Here is a 22,280-nt window from a genome sequence, read left to right as displayed (position 1 = left end):
CATTTGACAGACAGAAAGAAGCAGTTAGCACTACCAACCTTTGTGGCGGATGTAAGGCTTTATGTGGTTCCAGACTTTGGTCAGCAAGCTGAGTTTCAGGCGGTTGTAGGGGGCGTTGGATACTAGGTTTGCAAGGCACTGCAACAGAACAGAAATGTCTGTTCACACACACAAATATTTTTTTCTATTGATTTTGGTGAGTGTGTATGTGGAGGTCAGAGGGCAATTGTGGGATTCTGTTCTCTCCTTCTACCACATGGATTCTGGGGATCAAACTTGGCTTGGTGGCGAGAGCCTTTACCCATGGAGCCATCCCACCAGCCCCCTCACCCAATTTTAAAGGGCTATTTACTAAAAGAAAAGCAGTCTTTTTAATGTCTATAGCTAGATTAGCTAAATAGGACAGACCTCCAGACAGGTGTCTTTAATATAATTATTACTTATACTCTTAGGTCAATTACCTTTAGGTGATGTGAAACATGCAAACTGAGGCCTCTCTGAAGCTGGAGGTAACTTGGGACTTACCTTAATTATCTGAGTGAGGGTCTGGGACGAGGACTCCGCCACCAGAGCTAACAAAAGACATCTGTGCAGCTCTCTAATGCTGGACGCAATCGTTACAGAGAAGGGCGTGAAAGCCATTTTGTGATCAGTGGTGTCTTCAGCGACAGAAAGAAACTGCTTTGAGCCTTCCAAGATGGCAGACAAAACTTGCAAGGCACAGGCACGTGTCTGGAATTTCAAGATGATTCACAGCAATCAGTTAGAAGTCGGGATCCAGGCTCCCTTCTTTCTATACAGACTCAATTCTCCAAGTATCCAGAGCCATCTTCTTAGAAGAATGAAGGCAAGGGAGGATGTGTCATGTACTGAGGGCAGCTACAAGGTGGGCCGCTTGCACCACACCTAAAGGAATCCTCCACCACACTGCCACGGGGCAGCACTGAGACAGAACTCAGTTCTACCACAACACACGGATCTGAAGTCCTAAGCGTGGAACTGATTAGAGACTAGAGACCTAGAGACCTATGCACAAGGCCAATGAGAAGAGAACCCAACAGCTCCGGAGGTATCCACTTACTTTCTACTCTGAAGCATCTGAGTGTGTGTTTGTGTATACTAACAACGGCAATTCAACACTTAGAAACACCTGGGTGTAGGAAGTAACACTGTTTGCAGTGGGATATCTGATAAAGAATGTGAGTTGTATATGTATTTGTACATGTGTGTGCACATGTATGTGCTCAGTTGCTCTCCACTTTTATATTTTGAGACAGACCAGGTCTTCCACTGAACCTGGAGCTCACTGAGTTGGCTCGGCTGGCTGGCCGGCAAGCCTGAGGGATCCACCTGCCTCCACCACCCAGCTTCTGTATGGGAGCTGGGGATCTGAACGCGTACCCACAGCGAGCATTTTATAACACGGACCTGAATACCATCTTATAGATGGAAAGGGAAAAAGATGCACCTTAGTTAAGGGCTGCTGTTTCTTTAAGGAAGAGTCAGTTACAGATGATTGTGAGCTGACATGTAGGTTCTGGAAATCGACCCTGGTCCTCTGGAAGAACAGTTAGTGCTCTTAACCAGAGCCATCTCTCCAGACCCCATCTTATATTGTAACTAGCTACTCAAATGATTATGGAGTATTCCAATCTACTGTGGATTATACTTTCCTTTTAGAAAGAAACCTTAAAAATAGGTAAAATATGCAATGGGGCTAATTAAAATACTCACTTTCAGTGGGTATGTGGGCCGCCTAAGGAAAGCCAGGTGCTCCTCAGCAGGACTTTTTAATACTCACTGCTGTAAGACTGAGAACAGACTCCTTTCCTTCCTTGATTAAGAGCAAGTTTCCAGAGAGGAATGGACATATCTAAACACTGCACTGAGTCAGCCTGCACATGCACGCATGTATGTAAACACTGTACTGAGTCAGCCTGCACATGCACGCATGTATGTAAACACTGCACTGAGTCAGCCTGCACACGCATGTATGTAAACACTGCACTGAGTCAGCCTGCACACGCATGTATGTAAACACTGTACTGAGTCAGCCTGCACACGCATGTATGTAAACACTGCACTGAGTCAGCCTGCACATGCATGTATGTAAACACTATACTGAGTCAGCCTGCACACGCATGTATGTAAACACTGCACTGAGTCAGCCTGCACACGCATGTATGTATGTAAACACTGTACTGAGTCAACCTGCACACACATGCATGTACGTAAACACTGTACTGAGTCAGCCTGCACATGCATGCACACTACACTGCACTGAGTTCAGCCACTCCTGAGCTGTTCCTAACACCACAGCTTCAGTGGGGCTCACGGGAGACAGTGGAGTTATAGCTCAGTGTGCTCTGACTTCAAGCAAAGCCCTGGGGTAAGACAGAATCTTAGCACGCGGTCCACAGAGGCCTGTCCCCTCTTCATTTCCTGCCTGTTAAGGTTCTCAAGTCAGGACCTGGGATGGTACGAGCGAGAGCAGTGTTCCGAGAAGATCAGACAGGGCGAAGGGAGAAAAGGACATAAAAATGCGCCTTACCTTTGGAGATGGGTCCTTTAATGTGAGCGTCATTAAGGACAGAGACTGGGGGCTTCCAAGCTCGGGTGTGTCAGGAACAAAGGCCGACCAGTAGCCATAGAGAACTCTTTTTTCTATCGATTTGACAGTAGAAAGAAAGCAAGCTAATGCCCCTTGGCGAACCTTGGCTTGGTATGATCTTTGATAATGAAAAGAAAGTTTTAATACGTTTTTAAAAATGCAAACGGAAAGGCTATTTATTCCAACCAGTTCAAATGATTTGAGAAATTAAGCATCCTGAGTATCCCTAAGGATGTTACCATCTCTTTCAAAGTATGATCAAAACATGTAATTTTGCTACAAGCTATTAATAATAAGGGTGATTAAAAACCAAGCAGAGAATAAACCAAGTAACATCTTGGTTAGGAAACCAGAGTTAGACAAGAAACAGTGCAGAGTATCCATGCATCTATTCAATGGACCCCCCCCCCCGCCCGCCCCCCGCCCCAATGACCTTACGTGGGCCCCAGCGCTTGAGGTGGCCGCACACACACACAGCCCTTGCCCTTGACAGGCTTTTTAGTGCAAGTGACAGATGGTTCAGGAAGGAACTGTACCACACTTTCCATGACACCAGGGCAAAGGTAAATAACAGGGTCATGTAACAGAGAGCCTAAGTCAGAATGGAGGTGTTGGAAACGGTTCCCAGGAAACATGACTTGTGAGCTCATTGTGAAGAGGTCTAGTGGTTAGCAAGATGAAAAGGCCAGAGGGAAGCGAAGAGTCAGAGAAGCAGATCCTGCAAGTAGTCATGCGTCAAAGGATGCAAAGACCCCATGTGAAGGGGACCTTCAAGGTCAACACCACACAGCAGACAGGTTCTTAAGTCACATGCAACTGCAAATACCAGGTAGAATATTATAACAAAATACTACTACCTCATTTTACCCTGCATGCCTCCTTCCGAGTCGGAATAGTCTGACTCACTGCTGCTGACTCTTTTCCAGCTGGAGGAGGCGAAGGGCCAGGAGACCTGCTCTCTTCCTGCAGCTCTGCCCCCATCCACAGGCAAACTCTGGGAGCCCCGGGGGGAGGAGCACCAAGCATTCTCGCCACACGTGTTTACCCTGCCCGTGCTGAGGCCTGGGGCCGCTTCCACTTCACCGCTGGATTCTTCCTCCTCCTCCTCCTCTTTCTCTCCTTGCTGGGTTTTCTTTGGTTTTACTTTGTGTTTTTTCTTTTTGTTCTGATTTTAGAAGCAAAGACATAATACATACATATATACATACACACACACATACATACACATATATACATACTTAAATATACTTATACATACACATAAAAATACATATTATGATAGTCATTCCAAAACTACTTTTTAACTGAAATCATTGGTACTTTTTCATTTGAAAGTGACTGGAGATGTTCCCGAAATGCAGTTTGGAGAAGGGAAAAAAACAAGGACGGAAGCAAAGTGTGGCAGGATGTGCCAGGCATGATGCACGATGTACAGTACTGAACAACTAGAAACAAGGAATGAGGTTCGTGGACACAGCAACCGTGTAGCCTGGGCTTTCCCCAAGTGACTCTGGAATCACTTCTCTGGGCGTCACCTCCCTTACCTGCAAGCACCAGGCAGAGCTGTAGAAAAACAGGCCTTCTCCAGAGCTCCTGCCAGAGCTCCAAAGCCTGGGAAACATGAGCACAGCACCTGTCACCCCGGGGCAGCAAGTGTCCCTCTAGACAGAAGCATGGGAGGTGGCAGGCGTTGCACACGATGCCTGTTCTAGGCCCTTGGGTTATGCAGTAAAGATACTAGGTAAAGACACTTTCTTTCTGTTCTACTTCTTTCTATCTGGCATCCAAGTATCCTTGGGATCTGTACCTTCCCCTCATCTACTACTTAAAGTGGTCCTGACCTACCCTTTCTAGTTGTAAAACTATGTGGTTTTTCTCAGTCACAAATCTGACCACGTCATTTTTCTATATGACTTTTCCATCACCTACAGGATAAATCCCAGACTGTAGCATCCTGTGTAAGACTCCTCCACACACCTGCAATGCGGCTCTGCCGGCGACATGCACCACACACGCTCTTACTCCATGTGTCCATGTGGCTCTGCTTCCCTTCATCCCCATCCTGTTACTCATTCTGGAGCCTCCATTTAGCCATCACATCTCAAGCAAACCTCTTTCTTCTCCATTTGGACTGTGTGCTCTGGATGTGTCACCCTTGGAGTACTTTGTGGGTGTTTTGGTGAAGGAAATTACAGGCCTGTAATGGTCTATCCATCTTTATCCAAAACTCCTAAGGATAGGCAGAATCTGTGTGTGTGTGTGTGTGTGTGTGTGTGTGTGTGTGTGTGTGTGTGTGTGTGTGTGTTCAACATGTATACACCCATGCATGGGTGTATGGAGGCCAGAGTCTACCTTGTGTATCTCTGTTTAACCCTCTCCACCTCATTTTTTGAGACAGGTTCTCTCAGTGAACCTGGAACTCACTGAACAGCCACACTGGGTGGCCAGTGAGTCCTCGGGATCCACTTGTCTCCACACTTGCAGTGCTGGGGTTACAGAAGTGTGACAGCAGGTTGGTCTGTCTGTCTGTTTGATACAGGTGGCAGGGACAGGGACTCAGATCCTTGTGTTTGTGCAGGTGGTCCTTTACCCACCGAGCCTCTAGTGCCTCCATTCTTCATGCTTTCCCCACTGTCTTAGTACAGCACATGTTTAATAAACAAACAGATGAAGGCGTTTCCAACTGAAGCATTCTTTGTTTGCTGTCACATTTCTAGATAGAAATCTTGGCCACACATCTGTATGCTCCAGAGTCTCCAAGGGAACTGAGTGAGAAAAACAGCTGTCTACAAAGGCTGGGAAATGTGACAGTAACATCATGGAGACAGTGACCTGACAGGCAGGTGGGCTTCTGTGGCTCTAGAGAAGAACTGCTACGTTATAGCCCAAAGCCTGCTTCTATAATTAAGCTTTACTGGAATTGCAGCTCATCTGCTTCCACAGAGAATCCCTGGTTGCTTTTGCATTATGGTACCATGATAGCCAGCCCTTTATAAAAGAAGTGTATTGATTCTTCTTGGTTTTGAGAGGCTAGGAATGAGTCTTCACAGCATTGGATGTAAAGCAAATGCTCGTTTGTAGCGGTTATACTGCCTAGACCTCTCAGAAGTACAAAACGCTCTACCTGGTATTCTCAGCAATCTGATCAATTTAACATTTCTATATTAACTACACTAACTTGAAAACAAACTCGCAGTGGCCTTTTGAGGCAGCCGAGAAGCAAATCATAGAAAGCACACACAGCAAGCACTCAGGTGATCCACAGCTGAATCTCAATGGACAGAAACGTACCGCAGACGGTCGAGCAGCACTGGGTTCCTGTTGCTGTGGTCTAACAGGCGATCGCCCATCATACTGAGGGAGCGGAGTTGGGTACAGCACCGCGGGCATCTCTATGTTTAATCCAGGGAGTCCGTGAAACATGGCTTTCTAACAGTGAGAAGCGAGGAAGAACAAACGCCACATGAATCATAAACAGAATCAAAATGTTTAAAAACTACTACAGAATGAAAGAGACAAAGGAGATACCTAAGGCCAGTGCTCAAAGAAGTGCTTAGTCTCATCTGAGTCGATGCCCCCCTGAATGTTCCTGATCTCATCTGATTTCGGAAGCCTGCAGGGTTGGGCGTGGCAAGTACTGGAATGGATGAGGGAGGAGCTTAATCTTGTCTACATACAGCTGGATCTGCAAAGGCCATGCCAGATTAGGCTTGGTTTTAGTGCATCTATAATTTTTGTTTATCAAATCACTTTTATCCCGTTATTTTATTGATCACAAACTGTTTAAACTAATTCATTTTTTAAAATACCAGTCCTTTATTATTTTTATTTTTAGATTTATTTGTGTGCATGAGTATTTTGCTTGCATGTATGTGTGTGTACCATGTATGTACCAAGTGCCTGTGGAGGTCAGAAGAGGGGTCGGATCCCCTGAAACTGGAATTGTGAATGATTATGACTGACCAAGTATGTGCTGGGTCCTCTGTGAAAGGAACAAGTACTCTTAACCACTGAGCTATCTCTCCAGTCCCTAATTTATCGTTTTTATTTATTCATCTATATCCCTATCTGTTTGTCCCTATTTAGGGATTAAGAGAAAATAATTAAAATATTGGTCACAAAGCTAGACTGTCACAGATGACTTTGACCTGAGGTGAACACTGAGCTTCTGACTCTTCCTGGCTGAACTGAGGATCACTGGTCTCACAGGGTGACCTGACTTTCCCGTCGTGTGCAGGCTCAGAAGCCAGTAATGGCAGCCTGCTGCTGCCTCAGTACAAAAAGCTGAAGGCGGGTTCAAGAAAATCTGTAATTAAATTATCTACAGATCATATCTCACCACTGATTCCGTTCCTAGAACTCACTCTGTAGACCAGCCTGGCCTTGAACTCACAGAGATCCGCCTGCCTCTGCCTCCCAAGTGCTGGGATTAAAGGCGTGCGCCACCACCGCCCGGCGCCAAAGGAATTCTTAAAACTTTGATCTATTGATTGTGTTTTTTCTCTGCTCTTAATTTTAACTGAGCATGCTTGAATATGAACATTTTATTGTGCTCTTATTATCCGTGTATGAACTTCTAATACCTTACAGCTAGCCAGAGAGGTGAGAGGATATAGGACAGCCCCCACACTTGGGGTGTGTGTCCCTCACACTTGGGGTGTGAAACTGTGAAGACATGCCTCACCTTTAGCACAGCGAGGAGTGCTCCCAGGTGCTCAGTCTGTGTCATCCTCATCTTCCCACCGTTAAGAAGTGACTGTATACCTTTCAGTGCATTCTGTAACAACTGAGGGCGGGGAGGCAGAGACGCAAGTTAGAAGGCAGAATGAGACCTGGTTCCGCAGGGACCAACTCTGTAGCAGTTAGAAGGGAAGAGAAAAAAGTCTTCTAGATGAGGGAAAACTTCATGAGGCATCCAGAGCAGAGATGGGGATCCAGAGAACAGAGCTGAGGAGTACTCTGGGCAGCCTTCCAGAAGAGCTCTCTTATTGTACACACTTAGGAACCAGCAAGCGTAAGTGATGAGCAAGAAAGGGGGTAAGTGAGACAGTAGAGATGGTACAGAGGGCCTGTGAGATGGCTCAGCAGGTACAGCCACCTGCCGCCAAGCCTGACAACCTGAGTTCAGTTCCCAGGACCCACTCGGTGAGAGGGGAGAACCAACTTCTTCAGCACGTCCACACAAGTGCTATGGCATGCCCACATGCTCACATACATATAACATAAGGTGCCACTTAAAAAATTTTTAGCTGGGCAGTGGTGGTGCATGCTCTTAATCCCAGCACTTGGGAGGCAGAGGCAGGCAGATCTCTGAGTTCGAGGCCAGCCTGGTCTACAGAGTGAGTTCAAGTACAGCCAGAATCATTTACACAGAGAAACCCTGGCTCAAAAAGAAAAAAAAAAATTTTTTTTAAAAGAAGTGGAGAGAATCGAGGAGCTCTGTAATAAACTGAATCTCAGACAGGTACCAAAAATAACTTTTACTACCTTGGATCTATAATTTTTAAAAAATATACTTCTGAATTTAAAGCATGTATCACATTTGTCTTTAAGAAAAGATTATTGAACAGGTTTTCTTCTGTCTTACCTTAAAATCAGTCGTAATTACTATATTGTTTTTAGATTCAGGAGGAGAAAGAATATGGGCTTTTAAAAGTTGTCAAAACAAAACTCAAAGCAAATCAAATGGTTCCTTATCATTTGAATCCAAAGATGTGGCTTCAGCCCTGACTTATAGACACCATTTACACATACATGTAGCTCTATCTTTCCAGAACAAACTAATACATCAGTCAATCCTCTAGCCTTTGTTCTATGCCTACAATGTTCGGATGTTAATAGCAGTCCCACCTACCATGCAAAATGTTATATCATCCATATCAGATGATTTTGGAGACTGTAAAATGGTCAAGAAAGCTTGGAAACAGACGTTCTGGTAGGACTCCTCCAGGTATGGCTGTCCTGGCACACTAAAACACATGTAGAGAAATATAAATGGAGATGGAGCTTTTCTGTCTCATCTACCTGTTCCCAAATACCAGGCAGCCGCTTCCCAAATTACCGGAGACTTCTATTAATTATAAATGCTTGGCCATTAGCTCAGCCTTATTACTAACTAGCTCTTACAATGTAACCCATTTCTATTATTCCATGTACTGCCCTGAGGCTCATAGTCTTTACCTCTATTCTCTGTCTGGCTCATGACTCTTCCTCTCCTTAGTTTGGTTTTTCCACCAAACCTTATCCTGCCTGGTTATTGGCCAAAACAGATTTATTATTAACCAATAAGAGCAACACACATTCACAGTGTATAGAAGGATCATCCCACAGCAGAGAAAACAATTCAAATAGTCTCCTTTGAAACAGTGCTTATCGATAAATAAGTATTAACAACAGCAATGCAGACTGCTAAGTCTGGAACACATCTCTGAATACTCCTGTGCTCCAGAAATGGCATCTTGGCGATTAGTTACTGTTGGACTAGCACAGGTCTAAACACATATGAAGGGGAAAGAGAAATTTCTATAGAAAAATGTCAGAGAAGTGTAGTGGAGGAGGTGTGTAGAGGAAACAATCTTTTTTTTTTTTTTTTTGGTTCTGCCATTCAGTCACAGGAGGGAAATACTGCAGACAGATCCTGCAGAGTGAGACCATGATAAGTCTGCTTTCCCAGGCACTGGACAACACAGTGCTATCCAGAGACGGGGTCAAGTTTGTGCTGTCCATTTGCTACTGCATACTACAGAACGGCTCCATCTTCTTAAAGAAGAAACTGGACTTAAAAACTTTCACAAGAGTCTAAATTCACATGAATATTCTTTCCAAAAGAATGATGATTAAAACTTACACTAATAGAAAATAAACTGACATACTGCACACCTCTCACTTCTAGTGTGCTTTTCTCCCTTCATTTCTTGATAGGTTTTCTTTAATTAAAAACAAACAATATAAGATAACCTTGTTAAATGGCATGGAAAAGGTTCTTTCTCTTTTTGTTTATTGAGACACAGTCTCACAGCTTTTGCCCAAGCTGTTCTGGAACTTACTATGTAGGATAGCCTGAAGCTAAGGATCTTTTTGCCTCAGCCTCCTGAGTACTGGGATCAAAGGCACGCATCACTAGGCATACCTTAAGCTAGGTTATTTTCTAAGTTGGTTCTGGCTTCAGGCAGACAGAACAATCTACGAAGGGCCCAGGAGAGGTCCTACCTTCTACTGTTGGGAAGCCTGGTTGCATCCACATACCTGAGACATAAATTTGCCATACAGTGCACTGCAGCTCTCCGGACTTCAGGATCAGAGTGGGTTGAGTCACTTAACTTCATCAAGAGGCCGTTCTTGCCTAGCAAGTCTGGGAGATACTGAAACAAATATCAACAGTGTGGGTATAAGAACAGCTTCTAGGAAGACTGTACTTATTAGACAATATTTTCTTAACTAAAGGACAGTTAAATATCAAAAAAATTAGCTATTAGGTAAATCCATCAATGGCTATCCAAACATATGTCAGGAATCAGTAGTAAGAATCATTAGGTAATTGCTGGGGCTCTTTAGTCTTGGATACATGGATGAAGGATGATGATAATGATGATAACAATAGTCAACAGTTATAGAGTGACAAGCACTGTTTCACTTCATCCTCAGAGCGACATCTTACACATGAATAAGTAAGGCTCCAAGGGACTCAGTAAGTAAGGCTATACATGCGATTAGTGGCAGGATGGATGCTTGGAAACAGGTATCTTGACTCTCCAGTTTGTGCTACTAGCCTTTCAAAGGAAAGACATAATAGTTTAAATTACCTGTCACAGTTAGCTTCAGTAATCAACCTGACAAAGCTAGAGTCACCTGGGAAGAGGGGACCTCAACTGAGGAATTGTCTCCATCAGACTGGAAATATTTGTGGGGCACTTTCTTAATTGCTAACTGATGTAGAAGGTTCCAGCCCACTGTGGGTGGCACCATCTCTAGGCAGTTGGGCCTGCGCTGTATAAAAAAAGATAGCTGAGCAAGCCAGAGGAAGCAAGCTAGTCAGCACCATCTCTGTGGCTGCTGCTACAGTTCCTGCCCCGGCTGCTCTGGATGACAGGCTAGAAGCTGTAAAATGAAATAAACCCTTCCTTCCTCTAGTTGCTTTTGGTTGTGGTGTTTATCACAGCAACGGAACACAACCCAAGACACCACCTTTTGACATTTTGAACCATTGCAGTAAACCAGAGCTGCTAGGGCTTGAAGAATTTCCATGTGTGTCCAAGAGCTACACTGCTGAATAGCTGAGATCGTATAGGTCAACAGGAAATCCAAGTTCTGCTCATCCACAACCACCTAACAAGAAAGGAAAAAATACAGGTGATATAACATAAGAGAGTACACGTTCATCTTCTTTGTACCGAAGCATTAGCTCTATGTTTGATCAAGATGGGGGAGACCTTCTCCCTTGCTAGAGTCTCTATCCCCTTTGATATCTCCAAAGTAGATCCTGGTAGTCCTGGAACTTTGCCTGGAACTAATCAGTAACTGACAACTATAAATACAGATACAAGATTCAATACACTGAAACATCTTAATTCAATTAAATTGATTTAATCCATAGAAATTGTTCAACGAACACACAGCAAATAAACATATCTGTTAACTATGTATCTGTCACAATGTAAGAGGAATACAACAAGAAGATATGACACATCCCTGTTCCTAAGAGTTTATAATCTTGAGAAAGAATGTTCTAATCAAAAACCAATTTATGGACATTCAAGTTCATATTTAGTGTCATCAAATGCTAGAAAGCTGGTTATGGGCTGTAGATGCCACAGGTGACATGAAGTTATCCAACTGCCAGTGACAAAGAGATGAAGCACATGACAACAGTGAAAATTCAGAAGCCACTCCACATCTGTCTGTGACATTCTGAACTTGGAAGCAACCTCATCTCATCTAACACGCACAGCTGCTTACACACCAGCATCTAACACACACAGCGGTTACACACCAGCATCTAACACACACACAGCAGTTATACACCAGCATCTAACACACATAGCGGTTACACACCAGCATCTAACACACACAGAGGTTACACACCAGCATCTAACACAACACACACAGTGGTTACACACCAGCATCTAACACACACAGCGGTTACACACCAGCATCCAACACACACACAGCGGTTACACACCAGCATCTAACACACACACAGCAGTTACACACCAGCATCTAACACACACAGAGGTTACACACCAGCATCTAACACAACACACACAGTGGTTACACACCAGCATCTAACACACACAGCGGTTACACACCAGCATCCAACACACACAGCGGTTACACACCAGCATCTAACACACACACAGCGGTTACACACCAGCATCTAACACACACAGAGGTTACACACCAGCATCTAACACAACACACACAGCAGTTACACACCAGCATCTAACACACACAGCGGTTACACACCAGCATCCAACACACACAGAGCGGTTACACACCAGCATCTAACACACACAGCGGTTACACACCAGCATCTAACACACACAGAGCAGTTACACACCAGCATCTAATACACACAGAGGTTACACACCAGCATCTAACACACACACAGCGGTTTCACACCAGCATCCGTCCTCTTGCCCGGCAGGAGGGTTCTGGTTTCACTTGAATGCTCTCCTCTCCTGCAGTTTGAAGGATTCTGGTTGACACAATGCCAAACGATAGGCGTACATTCATCTACTCAAGGATTTACTTAGTTTTACAGATGGAGAACTGCAGAACAGACCTTGATAGAAATAACTGTGGACTTTTTATCCTGGGGCTCTCTGTTTCCAAGATACTTGTGGGGTTTTATGTAAATCACAAAAATAATAGTCTTAGGAAAAAGGAAAAATATTTGTAGGAAAGAAATAGGGAATCATGTAATTGTGTTCTGGGATATATCTTGGTCATTCTATTTTCCATGAAAAAAAAAATCTAAGATATACTCTTAGTAAGCGTTGCTTTTTTTGGTGGTACTGTTCCTGTGATTGAACCCATGGCCTCATGGGTGCCAGGCCTTGCAAGGCTCCATCACTGAGTTACATTCTCAGCTCAGGGCATTTTGCTTTTCCAAGCTTTTCAAAAGATAGGATAACTGACCTGGGCATGGTAGCAAGCATCTGTAATCTCAACACTTTAAACATGAACAAAAAGATCAGAAGGTCAAGGTCTTTCTCAGGCCAACCTGACAGAAGATCCTGTCTCCAAACAAAACAAAAAGACGAGCCTACCATATGTGCATTCACAATCTGAGTCCTAAAGTTGCATACATGATTACCTGTAATCTGTTAAGTAGAAGATGTATCAGCTGAGACACTTTGCTGACAAGGTGATTCTGATTAAGAGGCACCAACTGACAAGCCCGCACAAGAAGAGCACTGACATCCTATTGAAAAAAAAAAAAAAAAAGATAAATGCACTGGTCAGGCAAGTGAACACCCCAAAGCACAGTCAAATAATGGGAAAAGTATAGTGAATGTTCCACGCTCAGTGAGGAAAAATATCTGAGTGAAAGTAGAGGCAGAAAATAAGGGTTAGGGGAATTAGGATATAACAAGAATTAGGAAGTACTAAAAAGAAGGAAAAGAACTTTTACCATACAGTACAATTACATAACAAAAGGGCTTCCAGCATAGAAAAGCACACACACTACGGCTAAAAATACCAAGTGAGCCAGACATTCAATGCTATTGAGCAAATCAGAAACAACCCTTACATGACTCTTATATGAAATCAGAAAAATTACAAAAAAAAAAAAGAAAGAAAGAAAGAAAGGAAAAGGAAAAAGAAGAAGACGCTATCCACAAATTACACCAGCTACTGTTGATTGCTAAACAAAAATGCTCTGAGCCAGGTTAAAGGCTAGCTTTTTTGACTCCAAAGGTGAAACAAACATTTCCCTGAACCACAAAGAATTTACAATCTAGCAAGGGAGACAGAAAACACAAATAATGACAATAAATTAAGAACAGAAAGAATTCTGTATAAACTCGGTAGGAAGGACTCCTGAAGATGAATTTTAAGCAGAATCTGGAATGGTTTGAAGAATGAACAGACAAGTAATCAAAAAGCAAATGATGGGAATGGAGTATGGGAATCCTTGGAGATATGAAAAGTCCCCAGGTGCTTGAACAGCAGCAAGCTGCAAAAGACTGCACCCAGAGTCCAAGTGGAGAAAGGGGAGAGAAAAGTAGGAAGGCACACCTGTTGCTGTTGCACAAAATATCAAAGCATATAAATCAAAGTTCCCTTAACTTCACTCTTTTTGTTTGTTTGTTTGTTTTTCGAGACAGGGTTTCTTTGTGTAGCTTTGTGCCTTTCCTGGAACTCACTTGGTAGCCCAGGCTGGCCTCGAACTCACATAGATCCGCCTGGCTCTGCCTCCCGAGTGCTGGGATTAATTCTACTTTGCTCCCTTTTCCGTGGTGAGCTCTTCTGGATTTTTCCCCCCTTCATATGTAAATGTACACTTATTTTTAAAATTCTCCTCTCTCCTTGAGCCCCACACTTGTCTCTTACTCTATAGACTGTTTTGTTTTATTTTATTTATTTATTTATTTATTTTTGAGCTGAAGATCGAACCCAGGGCCTTGTGCTTGCTAGGCAAGCGCTCTACCACTGCGCTAAATCCCCAACCCTAGAATGTTTTATTAAGCAGCTTGCTTCTGCCATTTGCCAATATACATTGAAAATCTTTAATGAGGTTTACACTTTTATAGGTTTGTTTGTTTTGTTTCATTCTTTTTAACCAAAGAGTAGATTTTGGCAAAGAATAGTCTGGAAAGGGGCTAGACGGGAGGAAGATCAGTGAGAGACCAGGGGAATAGTCTAGGCAAGAATTGTTTTGCCTAAAGCACAGACAATGGGAATAAAAAAGAGAGAGCGAACTGAGATACATGTTTGAGACAGACTCTGAAGAAATTTAATCCGACAGGCTCCAGGATAAAGGGGAGAAGCAGCGTGTGCGCCTTGTGGGTCTCTGGGGCGGGGCGGGGTAGAATGAATTGGGGACCGGAGTGTGGGAGACAGAGTATTCACCGTTGAGAGCTATCAAGTTGGAGGTGTGAGTGGGCCATGGGGGACAGGCTCAAGGACTCGGGGAATTAGTGATTTACAAGGTCTGGTGTGGATGAGTAAGACGACTCTGGCAGTAGAAGCGAGGCAAACGAGGAGGAGCCAGGACGGAAACAAAACAGAAAAGACAGGCACTAAGGCAAACTTAGGCTCCAATTCTAGCTCTGCCATTTGCCAAAACCGTGACGCTGGACCTCTGTGAGTTTCAGTGTGTTCATCAATGAAACCAACTAAACATTATCCTCGACATTGCTGCAACCGCTCACTAGGGTTGGCAGCTGAGGGCGTTAGAGCAGAAGCCTTTGGAAGACGCTAGCTTGCACACTTTCCGATGGAGGGCAGAGACTGTGGCACCGGCAGAGGGAGAAACCCAGTCGGGAACTAAGTCATCCGGCGGACCGGTGACACCCGGAGGGGCCGGAGAAGGGAACCGGCCGTAGTCCCGGAAGGGTGCGGCGCGCCGCCTACCTCGGGGGCCACGCCGCCTCCCTCGCCGTAGTTCTCGGAGATGAGCTGGTCCAAGAGCAGGTGGATCTCCATGCGGGACGCGGTGCTGTCATCCGGCTGCAGCGCGCGGAGCCGGGCAGACAAGCGGCGGAACCCATCGTCCCGCCCGGGCGACAGCTCCCGCCGGGCCTCTCGCGGCTGCCCACAAGGAAGCGAGGAGGCGACCTGCACCGCCGCCATTTTTCCTACGTGAGCTGGCTGGGAAACACTTCCGGCGCACCGCTAGGGGCAGGGCCTCGCGGTGTGCTCTAGTTCCGGAAAGCTCTGTTGAGCTATAGGTCTGCAAGCGGCGGTGTTATTGGGGTATCCTTCTTTCAGCCTGGTGTCTTGTAAAAGGTGGCAGAAAGAAGGCTTGGAAACCCCGTCATCCACACCTCCTTATCCTCTCACAAAGTTTGCTCCTGGGCAGGGCTGGCATAGCTAGAGTTTCGAGATTCGGGCTGGAGTTGGGAAGCACTCCTGTAGATAGAAATGCTAACTATGGGACATCGTCCACTCTTACATCGTATCAGAATCCTTGATCCCCTTTACTCCCAGGCACAAAAGTACCCCCACCCAGTGAGATAAACTGGTGGTTATAGCAGTGGTTCTCTTTGCTTGACACCAAGAATCTGAAGCAGTGTTTAAGACATGGTTAAAACATCGCACGGAGCTGAAAGGATGTAGAGCCTCGTTTTTTTTACCACAGTAGCGGTATGAAGAGACTGTGCGAACAGTCTGGGGTTAGCAACATGGATGACCCACATAAAGTATTATTCCAGACTGAATGACCCGGTATTATAGAATATACTGCTGCTCAGCTGTGAGTTTCCAGTCTCAGGGTAGGAGGCTGGTGTGTAGGGGCTGCTACCACGTAACTCAAGCCAATGCAAGAAGTCTTCAAAGGCCTCTCTGGGAACTCTGTATTTTTTTATTCCCTTCAGTTGGTGATGACCACAGAATAGGTATGTTCATTTTCTTGGTGGACTCACATTGCCCCCTACAAGGATAGATGCTATCAGAACTCAACATACTGGCTTTTCCACTGTTAGGATTAGATACCTGAGAGGAACGGTTTAAAGGAAGGAGGATTTATTTTGGCTCACTGTTTCAGAGGTTTAGGGTTGTGCTTGGCTGGATCTCCTGCATTGCTCTATAGTAAAGCAGAATTTATCATAACAACAGGTGTGTTTGGTTGAGGCTGTCCGCCTAAAGCAACCAGGAAGTGGCAAGAAAAAAGGTGGGCCCAGGGCAAGATGCCCCAGTGACCTACCTCCTCCAGTAATGCCCCTGCTTCCTAAACAGTGCCCTCAACTATGGACCAGTTGCCCTCAACGTATGAGTCTGTGGGAGACATGTCATATTCAAACCATAACAACCTCCAACCAAATAATTCAAGTAGCATGGAGACTCTTACAATGATGATTTATTAAAAGAAACACCTCCTGGTCCCTCCCCACTGTGCTCCTTGTAATCTTCATCCATGGCCTCCATTTTCAACTGCTTTCTTGGGCACGGAGCTCCAGACAGGCATATTTTCCCCAGGTAGAAGCTATAGAAAGAGAGGAGCAATTATGAGAGAAGATGGCCCTTGAGACCATTCTTAGTTGGAGAAATAGATATAGAAATTATACTTAAGACCTGCTGTTTGGGGGTACCTGGCTACCCAGGATGCAATGAGAAACAGTAGTTCTTGATTCTGGAAATCCAAAGCAGTGTCAAGAAGCCAGCAAGCACTACAGGTGGGCGGGACAAATACAGTGTCCTGAACATGAACAGTTTGGGTTTGTTTTAATTTATTAGTATTTGTGTGCATGTTTATGTTTGTGTATGTGCAGTTATGTGCTTGTTATGGCATACGTGTGAGAGGACAGATTTTGGGAGCCAGTTCTCTTCTTCCACCATGTGGATTCTAGGGATCAACTCAGATCGACAGTCTTGGCAGCAGGAGCCTCTACCCACTGATCAGTCTGTTGGCCCAAACAGTTTGGTGTTTAGAGTACATTCTAAATCTGCTAATACCATTTAACCATATTAATACAACTTAATCACAGTAGTGCTTTATTATTCTTTTTTCAGTTAATAGGTACTGAAAGTTAAAAAGGGAAATTTATACAATAATATGAATCCCATCAAATTTTAAATAGAGAAAGCATGTGCTTAGGTCATTATGGCAATGTGAATCAAGGGCCTCATGTGAGAATATTCTTTGGTCATTGATTATGTATGTCAGGTTGTATCCCAAAGGAATTAATAAGGGTGTGCACATTTTAATAGTCATTATGGTCATGTTAATATTATAAGACAAAAATCTTAAATGTACATCTACAGAGATTGCTGGTAAAAGAGTCTATACAAAGGACTACAGAGAAGGCAAAGATGGGCTGGGACTGAGGATAAGTACTGATATTAAAATTGTTGATTCATTATTTTGAAATTAAATAGTTAAGGAATCAAAAGGCTACAAGATTCTTGTTTTTAAATATTTTTTTTATATTTGTGCATAGTTAAAAATAATGGGTGATTTTTTTATCTTCTTGCTCAAATATTGTCTGATTTTTCTCCTCCTGGGTAGCCTGGGTTGGGAAATTATTCTAAAGGTTTGGAAAGCAACCATCCTGTGGTAGGTGCATCTTCTTCATAGAGAAAAAAAAAGGGGGGAGAAGCTATAGGGAGACACATAGGATCCTATCCTACCAATTTCTGGAAAGTCCCATGGGGGTCAAATGTATAACCTGCCTGGTCTAGGCAAGATTTCAGGTAACAGTAAGGGCCAGATGTTTTTTACCTGTTCTTAATTTGTAGCACAGATGCTACTGCATCCGCTGCTGATACATTTCTCCCCTGGCCCACAGTCCCAGTCACCTCTGCAGAGCTCAGCGCAGGTGCCTAAGTCAGAAAAAAATCATTTGAAAGCCAGGCAGGTGGGATAAACCTGTAATTCCAGCACTCGTAGGCCGAGGCAGGCCGATCATCAGCTAAAGGCCAACCTGAACTACATGATGAATTTACCCTCTCACAGACAGACAAAGAGACAAATTTCACTAGTTTCTTTTAGCTCAATACATAGTCTAATTTGTAAACTGTTACTGTTTATTTCTGCTAAAAACAAGGCACACACATAATCTTATTAAAGCAAGCCTACTTTAGAGGTATGGACAGAGGGACTGTATTTTGGAAAAGAAGGCTGAACATTGCTTATATGAAATCTTTTCCCCACAGCACAGGACATGGAGAAGAGAAGGGGAGATTCTGACCTGCTGGTTGTCTTGCAGCCACTCTGTGAGGTTAGTCTCCCTGGCTCTGTTTTGTAACACCACCCCCAAGTGTTTCCAGTGCTATTGTTGCTCTGGGATGAGAAAGTTGAAGACCCCCCATCCCTATTCACAGTAGCCTAGTCAATCATTAAGTGTTTATGTGCTGAGCTTTTGCTATATATAAAGCACTCAAAAAGTATAAGGCTCCCTGAGCTTTCCAATGCAAGTAAGACTTATATTTAAGGTCCTGCAAACAAAGCAGTGTTTCACAAGTGTCCTGCAAGGTAGATCCAGAGGACTCCAAGGGCTCAGAGGAGATAGACATTTCTTTTTCATCATAACAAGTAAGCCTTGAAGTGCAGAAATATTCTCAAGGAAGAGTAGTAGAGGAAAGCAGATAGAGTGCTATGAGGAAAGATGCAAAACTTCACCAGGCAGAAATGTAATAGGGCAGGGTTTCTGAGAGGCCCGTGTGTTTCCTAGGACACAGGACCTACAGATGCACTCCCACAACTCTAGACTGACTCTTCAAGTCTTGTCCCTTAGACATAGCATTTGCCTCTCTGTGTCCCCTGGAATATGGGGAGCCAGGAGGAATGGCGAGGAGAGGGCTGAGCAAGTTTGGGAGTGGCTAGAAGTAAAGCAGGAGAAGCAGACCCTGCCGAGGGCAGGCGGGTGGCCAGGACCTGTGGATTTGGGATTCCATTTGACAGGCCGAGAGAATGAGGTGACTGCTGTCACTTGGGAAGATTATCTGCTGTGAAAGCATAGGCAGAGAAAATTCAACTAGACCACATTGAAGAAGGAAGCGAGGGGCAGGGAGAGCTTTGGGGGAAGCTATTGCAATGGCAGGGTCGTGGAGTAATCAGGGCTGGACACAGTGAGGCCACGGGAGGGCCAAGGACGGGAGAGATGCAATGTTTCAAAACCAGGAAGTTGATGGAGCAGGGAAGAGAGTAAAGGAGAGAGTCCTAAGCTGGATCTGAAGACGGTTCACAGCAAGAGCAGGCTGCAGGATCAGTGGAGACACAGACAGTGTCAGGGCTGCAAAGGTGAGACATTACTACTGAGAAGAGTCAGGAGTCTCCTCCAAAGAACCCAAGAGGAATGCATCAGGGGTTTAATGGGGCAGGACTTGAGGAGGTGTCACCAAAGGGTTAAGGAAGAATGGTCAGAGAATTAAGAATACTCCTCGCTTGTATCCAGCATAGAAGGAAGAGGCAGGAAGATTGCCATGGGTTTGAGGTCAGCCTGGGCTGCATAGTAAGTTCCTGGCCAGCTTTGGCTGTAGTCTGAGATTATCTCAAAACAGACAGACAAACAAACAACAACAAAAACCCTATGGCAACAAAACCCTTTTTGAGAATATTGTTGGTAAAGAAGATTGAGACTGACCGGTGTTTAACATCGAGAGAGATTTTCAATAGACAGTTGGAGGAAGGAGCTGGTAGAGAGGGAGATGCGGGGAGATGGAGATGACCGCGGAGCAAGCAGGAGCGGGGAGTCCAGGTAGGTGACGAGGCAAATGGAGAGAGAAGGAAAAGGCAGAAGAGGGATTCTGTTCTAGGGAGCTAAGAGGTGACCATCAAGGAGGATCCTCAAGAATCTTTTCTCCCTTTCCACCCCACTTCCTGCGCGCATGCGCACTGGTTCTGGAAGGCCTAACTTCTGATACCTTCATTCAAGGCAGAACAATGCTACTTTTTGCCCGGGCTTACCTAAAAGTTGCAGTGGTCTCACTGCAGCCTGAAGCTCCTGTACCTCCAGGCTGAGGGTGACGAGGGACACCAAGAGGAGGAAGGCTCCCAGCTTCATGCCGCTGGTGGAGGATTTTAACCAACACGCAGCAGAGCTGAGAGCTGCTAGAATTTAAACCTTCCCACCCACTGAGCTAGAATGCAAAGTCAGGGGCGGGTCTGCACACCGTGGAAGCCAAAGCCCCGCCCGGAAACTAGCATTGCTAGAAATACACACAATGTGCGTTCTGGGTAGTGCCATGTTACCCAAGCCAGGCTCTGTGCCAAGAACACCCTCCTCTGCCCCACAAATAGGACTTCTGAAGCTGGAAAGCTGGGGTGGCTGAGGGGGCTCTCGTTCATTTTCAGTGAAGTATTAGAGGCCGACTCTGGGCCAGGACCGTGCTGGGATAAGCAATGTGTCCTCGGGGAATTACATTCGGGGAGCTGGGTGTCGGTCGGAAGGACCACATCTGCTTTTCCACTCCCCCCCTCCTTGCGCTGTGATAATTGTTCTTGTAACTGAGGACAGGGGGAGGCAGCGGGAAAACTATGGGGTGCAGCCACCTGTTGATGAGACAGTAAGCCACTGTGGTTTTCCTCCTCTTGGATGTGATTATCTCTGCTGCTTGGAACCTGCGTTTCCGGGAACCCTAGCTGGTAATATCCATGTTAAACTCTCCCAGAATGCCTCTCAGGCTGCGCCACTGCTGTGGGACTTGGAATGGGGTAATAGTGACAACCAGCCTAGGTGTGAACTTTCATTTCCTCCCTCCTTGTAGACATGCCTACCAATCTAATTTGGGTGTCAGGGGATATACCCTCTTTTTTCCCTTGTGGTGGGGGAGGGGCATGCATAATGTTTCGCCAGGAACACTGTGTCTCATAAAATACCTTAACACGAAATGAGGTGGAAGTGTGTGTGTGTGTGTGGGGGGGGAGTAAGGAGTAGCAGGGGTCAGTTTGTTGTCCCTTGGTAGGTCCCTGGGAAGATGGCTAATTTCAGTTTAGAGAGTCAAGTACTTGGGCTGGGATGATAGCTTAATGGTAGAGGGCATGAGGCCCTAAGTTCGATTACTAGGAACATACACACCTACACACACACACCACACACACACACACACACACACACGAACAAGAGGGGAGAGAGGGAGGAAGAAAGAACTTGATGTTTTGCAAGGACCCTGTTTCCTAATTCTGGGGCTCCAGGCAGAGCCTCTTCTTTTCATTTGTCACAGTTCTTAAATGCCACAAGTTGGAGGTCCTTCCGATAAACAACTGACTCCATACACTGCTAGCTCCCCCACGGGGGTTAAAAGGTAGAGTTATGTGCCATGCAGAAAGTATTTTTGCAAGCTGCTTTAACCCCACTCTGCCTAGCCCAAAGGGAGGCCCGTTGGTGTACAATTTCTGCAATAGGGTCTAAAGCCTGGCACACCACTGACTTCTCGTCACTGTGAAAAATACCTGGCTAATGTAACTGGAAGGAGGATTTACTCCAGTTCACTGTTCACTGAGGGTACTGTTATCATTGTGGAGAAGGTATGGCAGAGTATGCAGCTGAGATTTCTCACAGCTTTGCAGGAGAGAGAGGGGGGGAGGGAGGGAGGGAGGGAGAGAGAGAGAGAAATGTTTTTCTGTATGCCATGAAAATATGTTGCTCTTATTGGTTGATAAATAAAGCTGTTTGGCCTATGGCAAGGCAGCTTAGAGGCAGGTGGAAAATCCAAACAGACAGGCAGGAAGAGAAAGGAGAGGCAAAGCAGATTCCAGCCACCACCGAAGGAACAACATGTCAGCAGACTGGCAAGCCATGGCCACGTGGCAACTTATAGATGAATAGAAATGGGTTAATTTAAGACATAAGAGCTAGCTAGCAAGAAGCTTGAGCCATAGGCCATGGCCATGCAATCTGTAATTGATATAAGCCTCTGTGTGTTTACTTGGGTCTGAGTGGTTGCAGGACCAGGTGGGACACAGGAATTTTATAAATGGCTGTGGGACCTTGGTGCCGAGTGAGACCAGGAAAACTTCCAACTATAAGACAGACGGACAGACATAGACACAGAGATCAAGTCA

The 22,280-nt window shown here is 45.0% G+C and overlaps 2 protein-coding genes across 2 annotated transcripts in view; both read right to left on the bottom strand.

The window, feature by feature from the left end:
• The window catches only part of Heatr6 (HEAT repeat containing 6), a 31,230-nt gene extending 15,796 nt beyond the window's left edge, over positions 1-15,434 (bottom strand). The window contains exons 1-11 of the mRNA XM_028890523.2: positions 15,191-15,434; positions 12,927-13,034; positions 10,796-10,936; positions 9,857-9,972; positions 8,466-8,580; positions 7,296-7,397; positions 5,903-6,040; positions 3,469-3,776; positions 2,552-2,729; positions 526-732; positions 39-138 (exon numbers count right to left, since the gene is read on the bottom strand). Of these exons, the coding sequence (XP_028746356.1) occupies positions 39-138; positions 526-732; positions 2,552-2,729; positions 3,469-3,776; positions 5,903-6,040; positions 7,296-7,397; positions 8,466-8,580; positions 9,857-9,972; positions 10,796-10,936; positions 12,927-13,034; positions 15,191-15,409 (1,732 nt within the window). The 5' untranslated portion in view covers positions 15,410-15,434. The remainder of the gene's footprint in view (positions 1-38; positions 139-525; positions 733-2,551; positions 2,730-3,468; positions 3,777-5,902; positions 6,041-7,295; positions 7,398-8,465; positions 8,581-9,856; positions 9,973-10,795; positions 10,937-12,926; positions 13,035-15,190) is intronic.
• Positions 15,435-16,616: 1,182 nt separating this feature from the next.
• LOC114707706 (protein Wfdc21) lies at positions 16,617-20,362 on the bottom strand. The gene is made up of 3 exons (XM_028890521.2): positions 20,184-20,362; positions 17,997-18,097; positions 16,617-16,760 (listed from the first exon to the last, which is right to left on the bottom strand). Exons 1-2 carry the CDS (start codon positions 20,278-20,280, stop codon positions 18,003-18,005), a joined length of 192 nt encoding a protein of 63 aa, XP_028746354.1. The 5' UTR covers positions 20,281-20,362; the 3' UTR covers positions 16,617-16,760; positions 17,997-18,002.
• Positions 20,363-22,280: the final 1,918 nt, after the last annotated feature.

The sequence above is a fragment of the Peromyscus leucopus genome, chromosome 8b (assembly GCF_004664715.2).
Source record: "Peromyscus leucopus breed LL Stock chromosome 8b, UCI_PerLeu_2.1, whole genome shotgun sequence".
Taxonomy (NCBI): Eukaryota; Metazoa; Chordata; class Mammalia; order Rodentia; family Cricetidae; genus Peromyscus; species Peromyscus leucopus.
The sequence above is the reverse complement of the archived record's forward strand: the minus strand, read 5'-3'. Positions and strand labels throughout refer to the sequence as shown.

What these genes read in the sequence shown, in the direction of transcription:
- LOC114707706 (XM_028890521.2), bottom strand. Translation starts at nt 20,280, where the DNA reads ATGAAGCTGGGAGCCTTCCTCCTCTTGGTGTCCCTCGTCACCCTCAGC. An exon ending in GAGACCACTGCAACTTTTAG is followed by an intron (nt 18,098 to 20,183) that starts GTAAGCCCGGGC and finishes TTTCTGACTTAG; the next exon opens with GCACCTGCGCTGAGCTCTGC.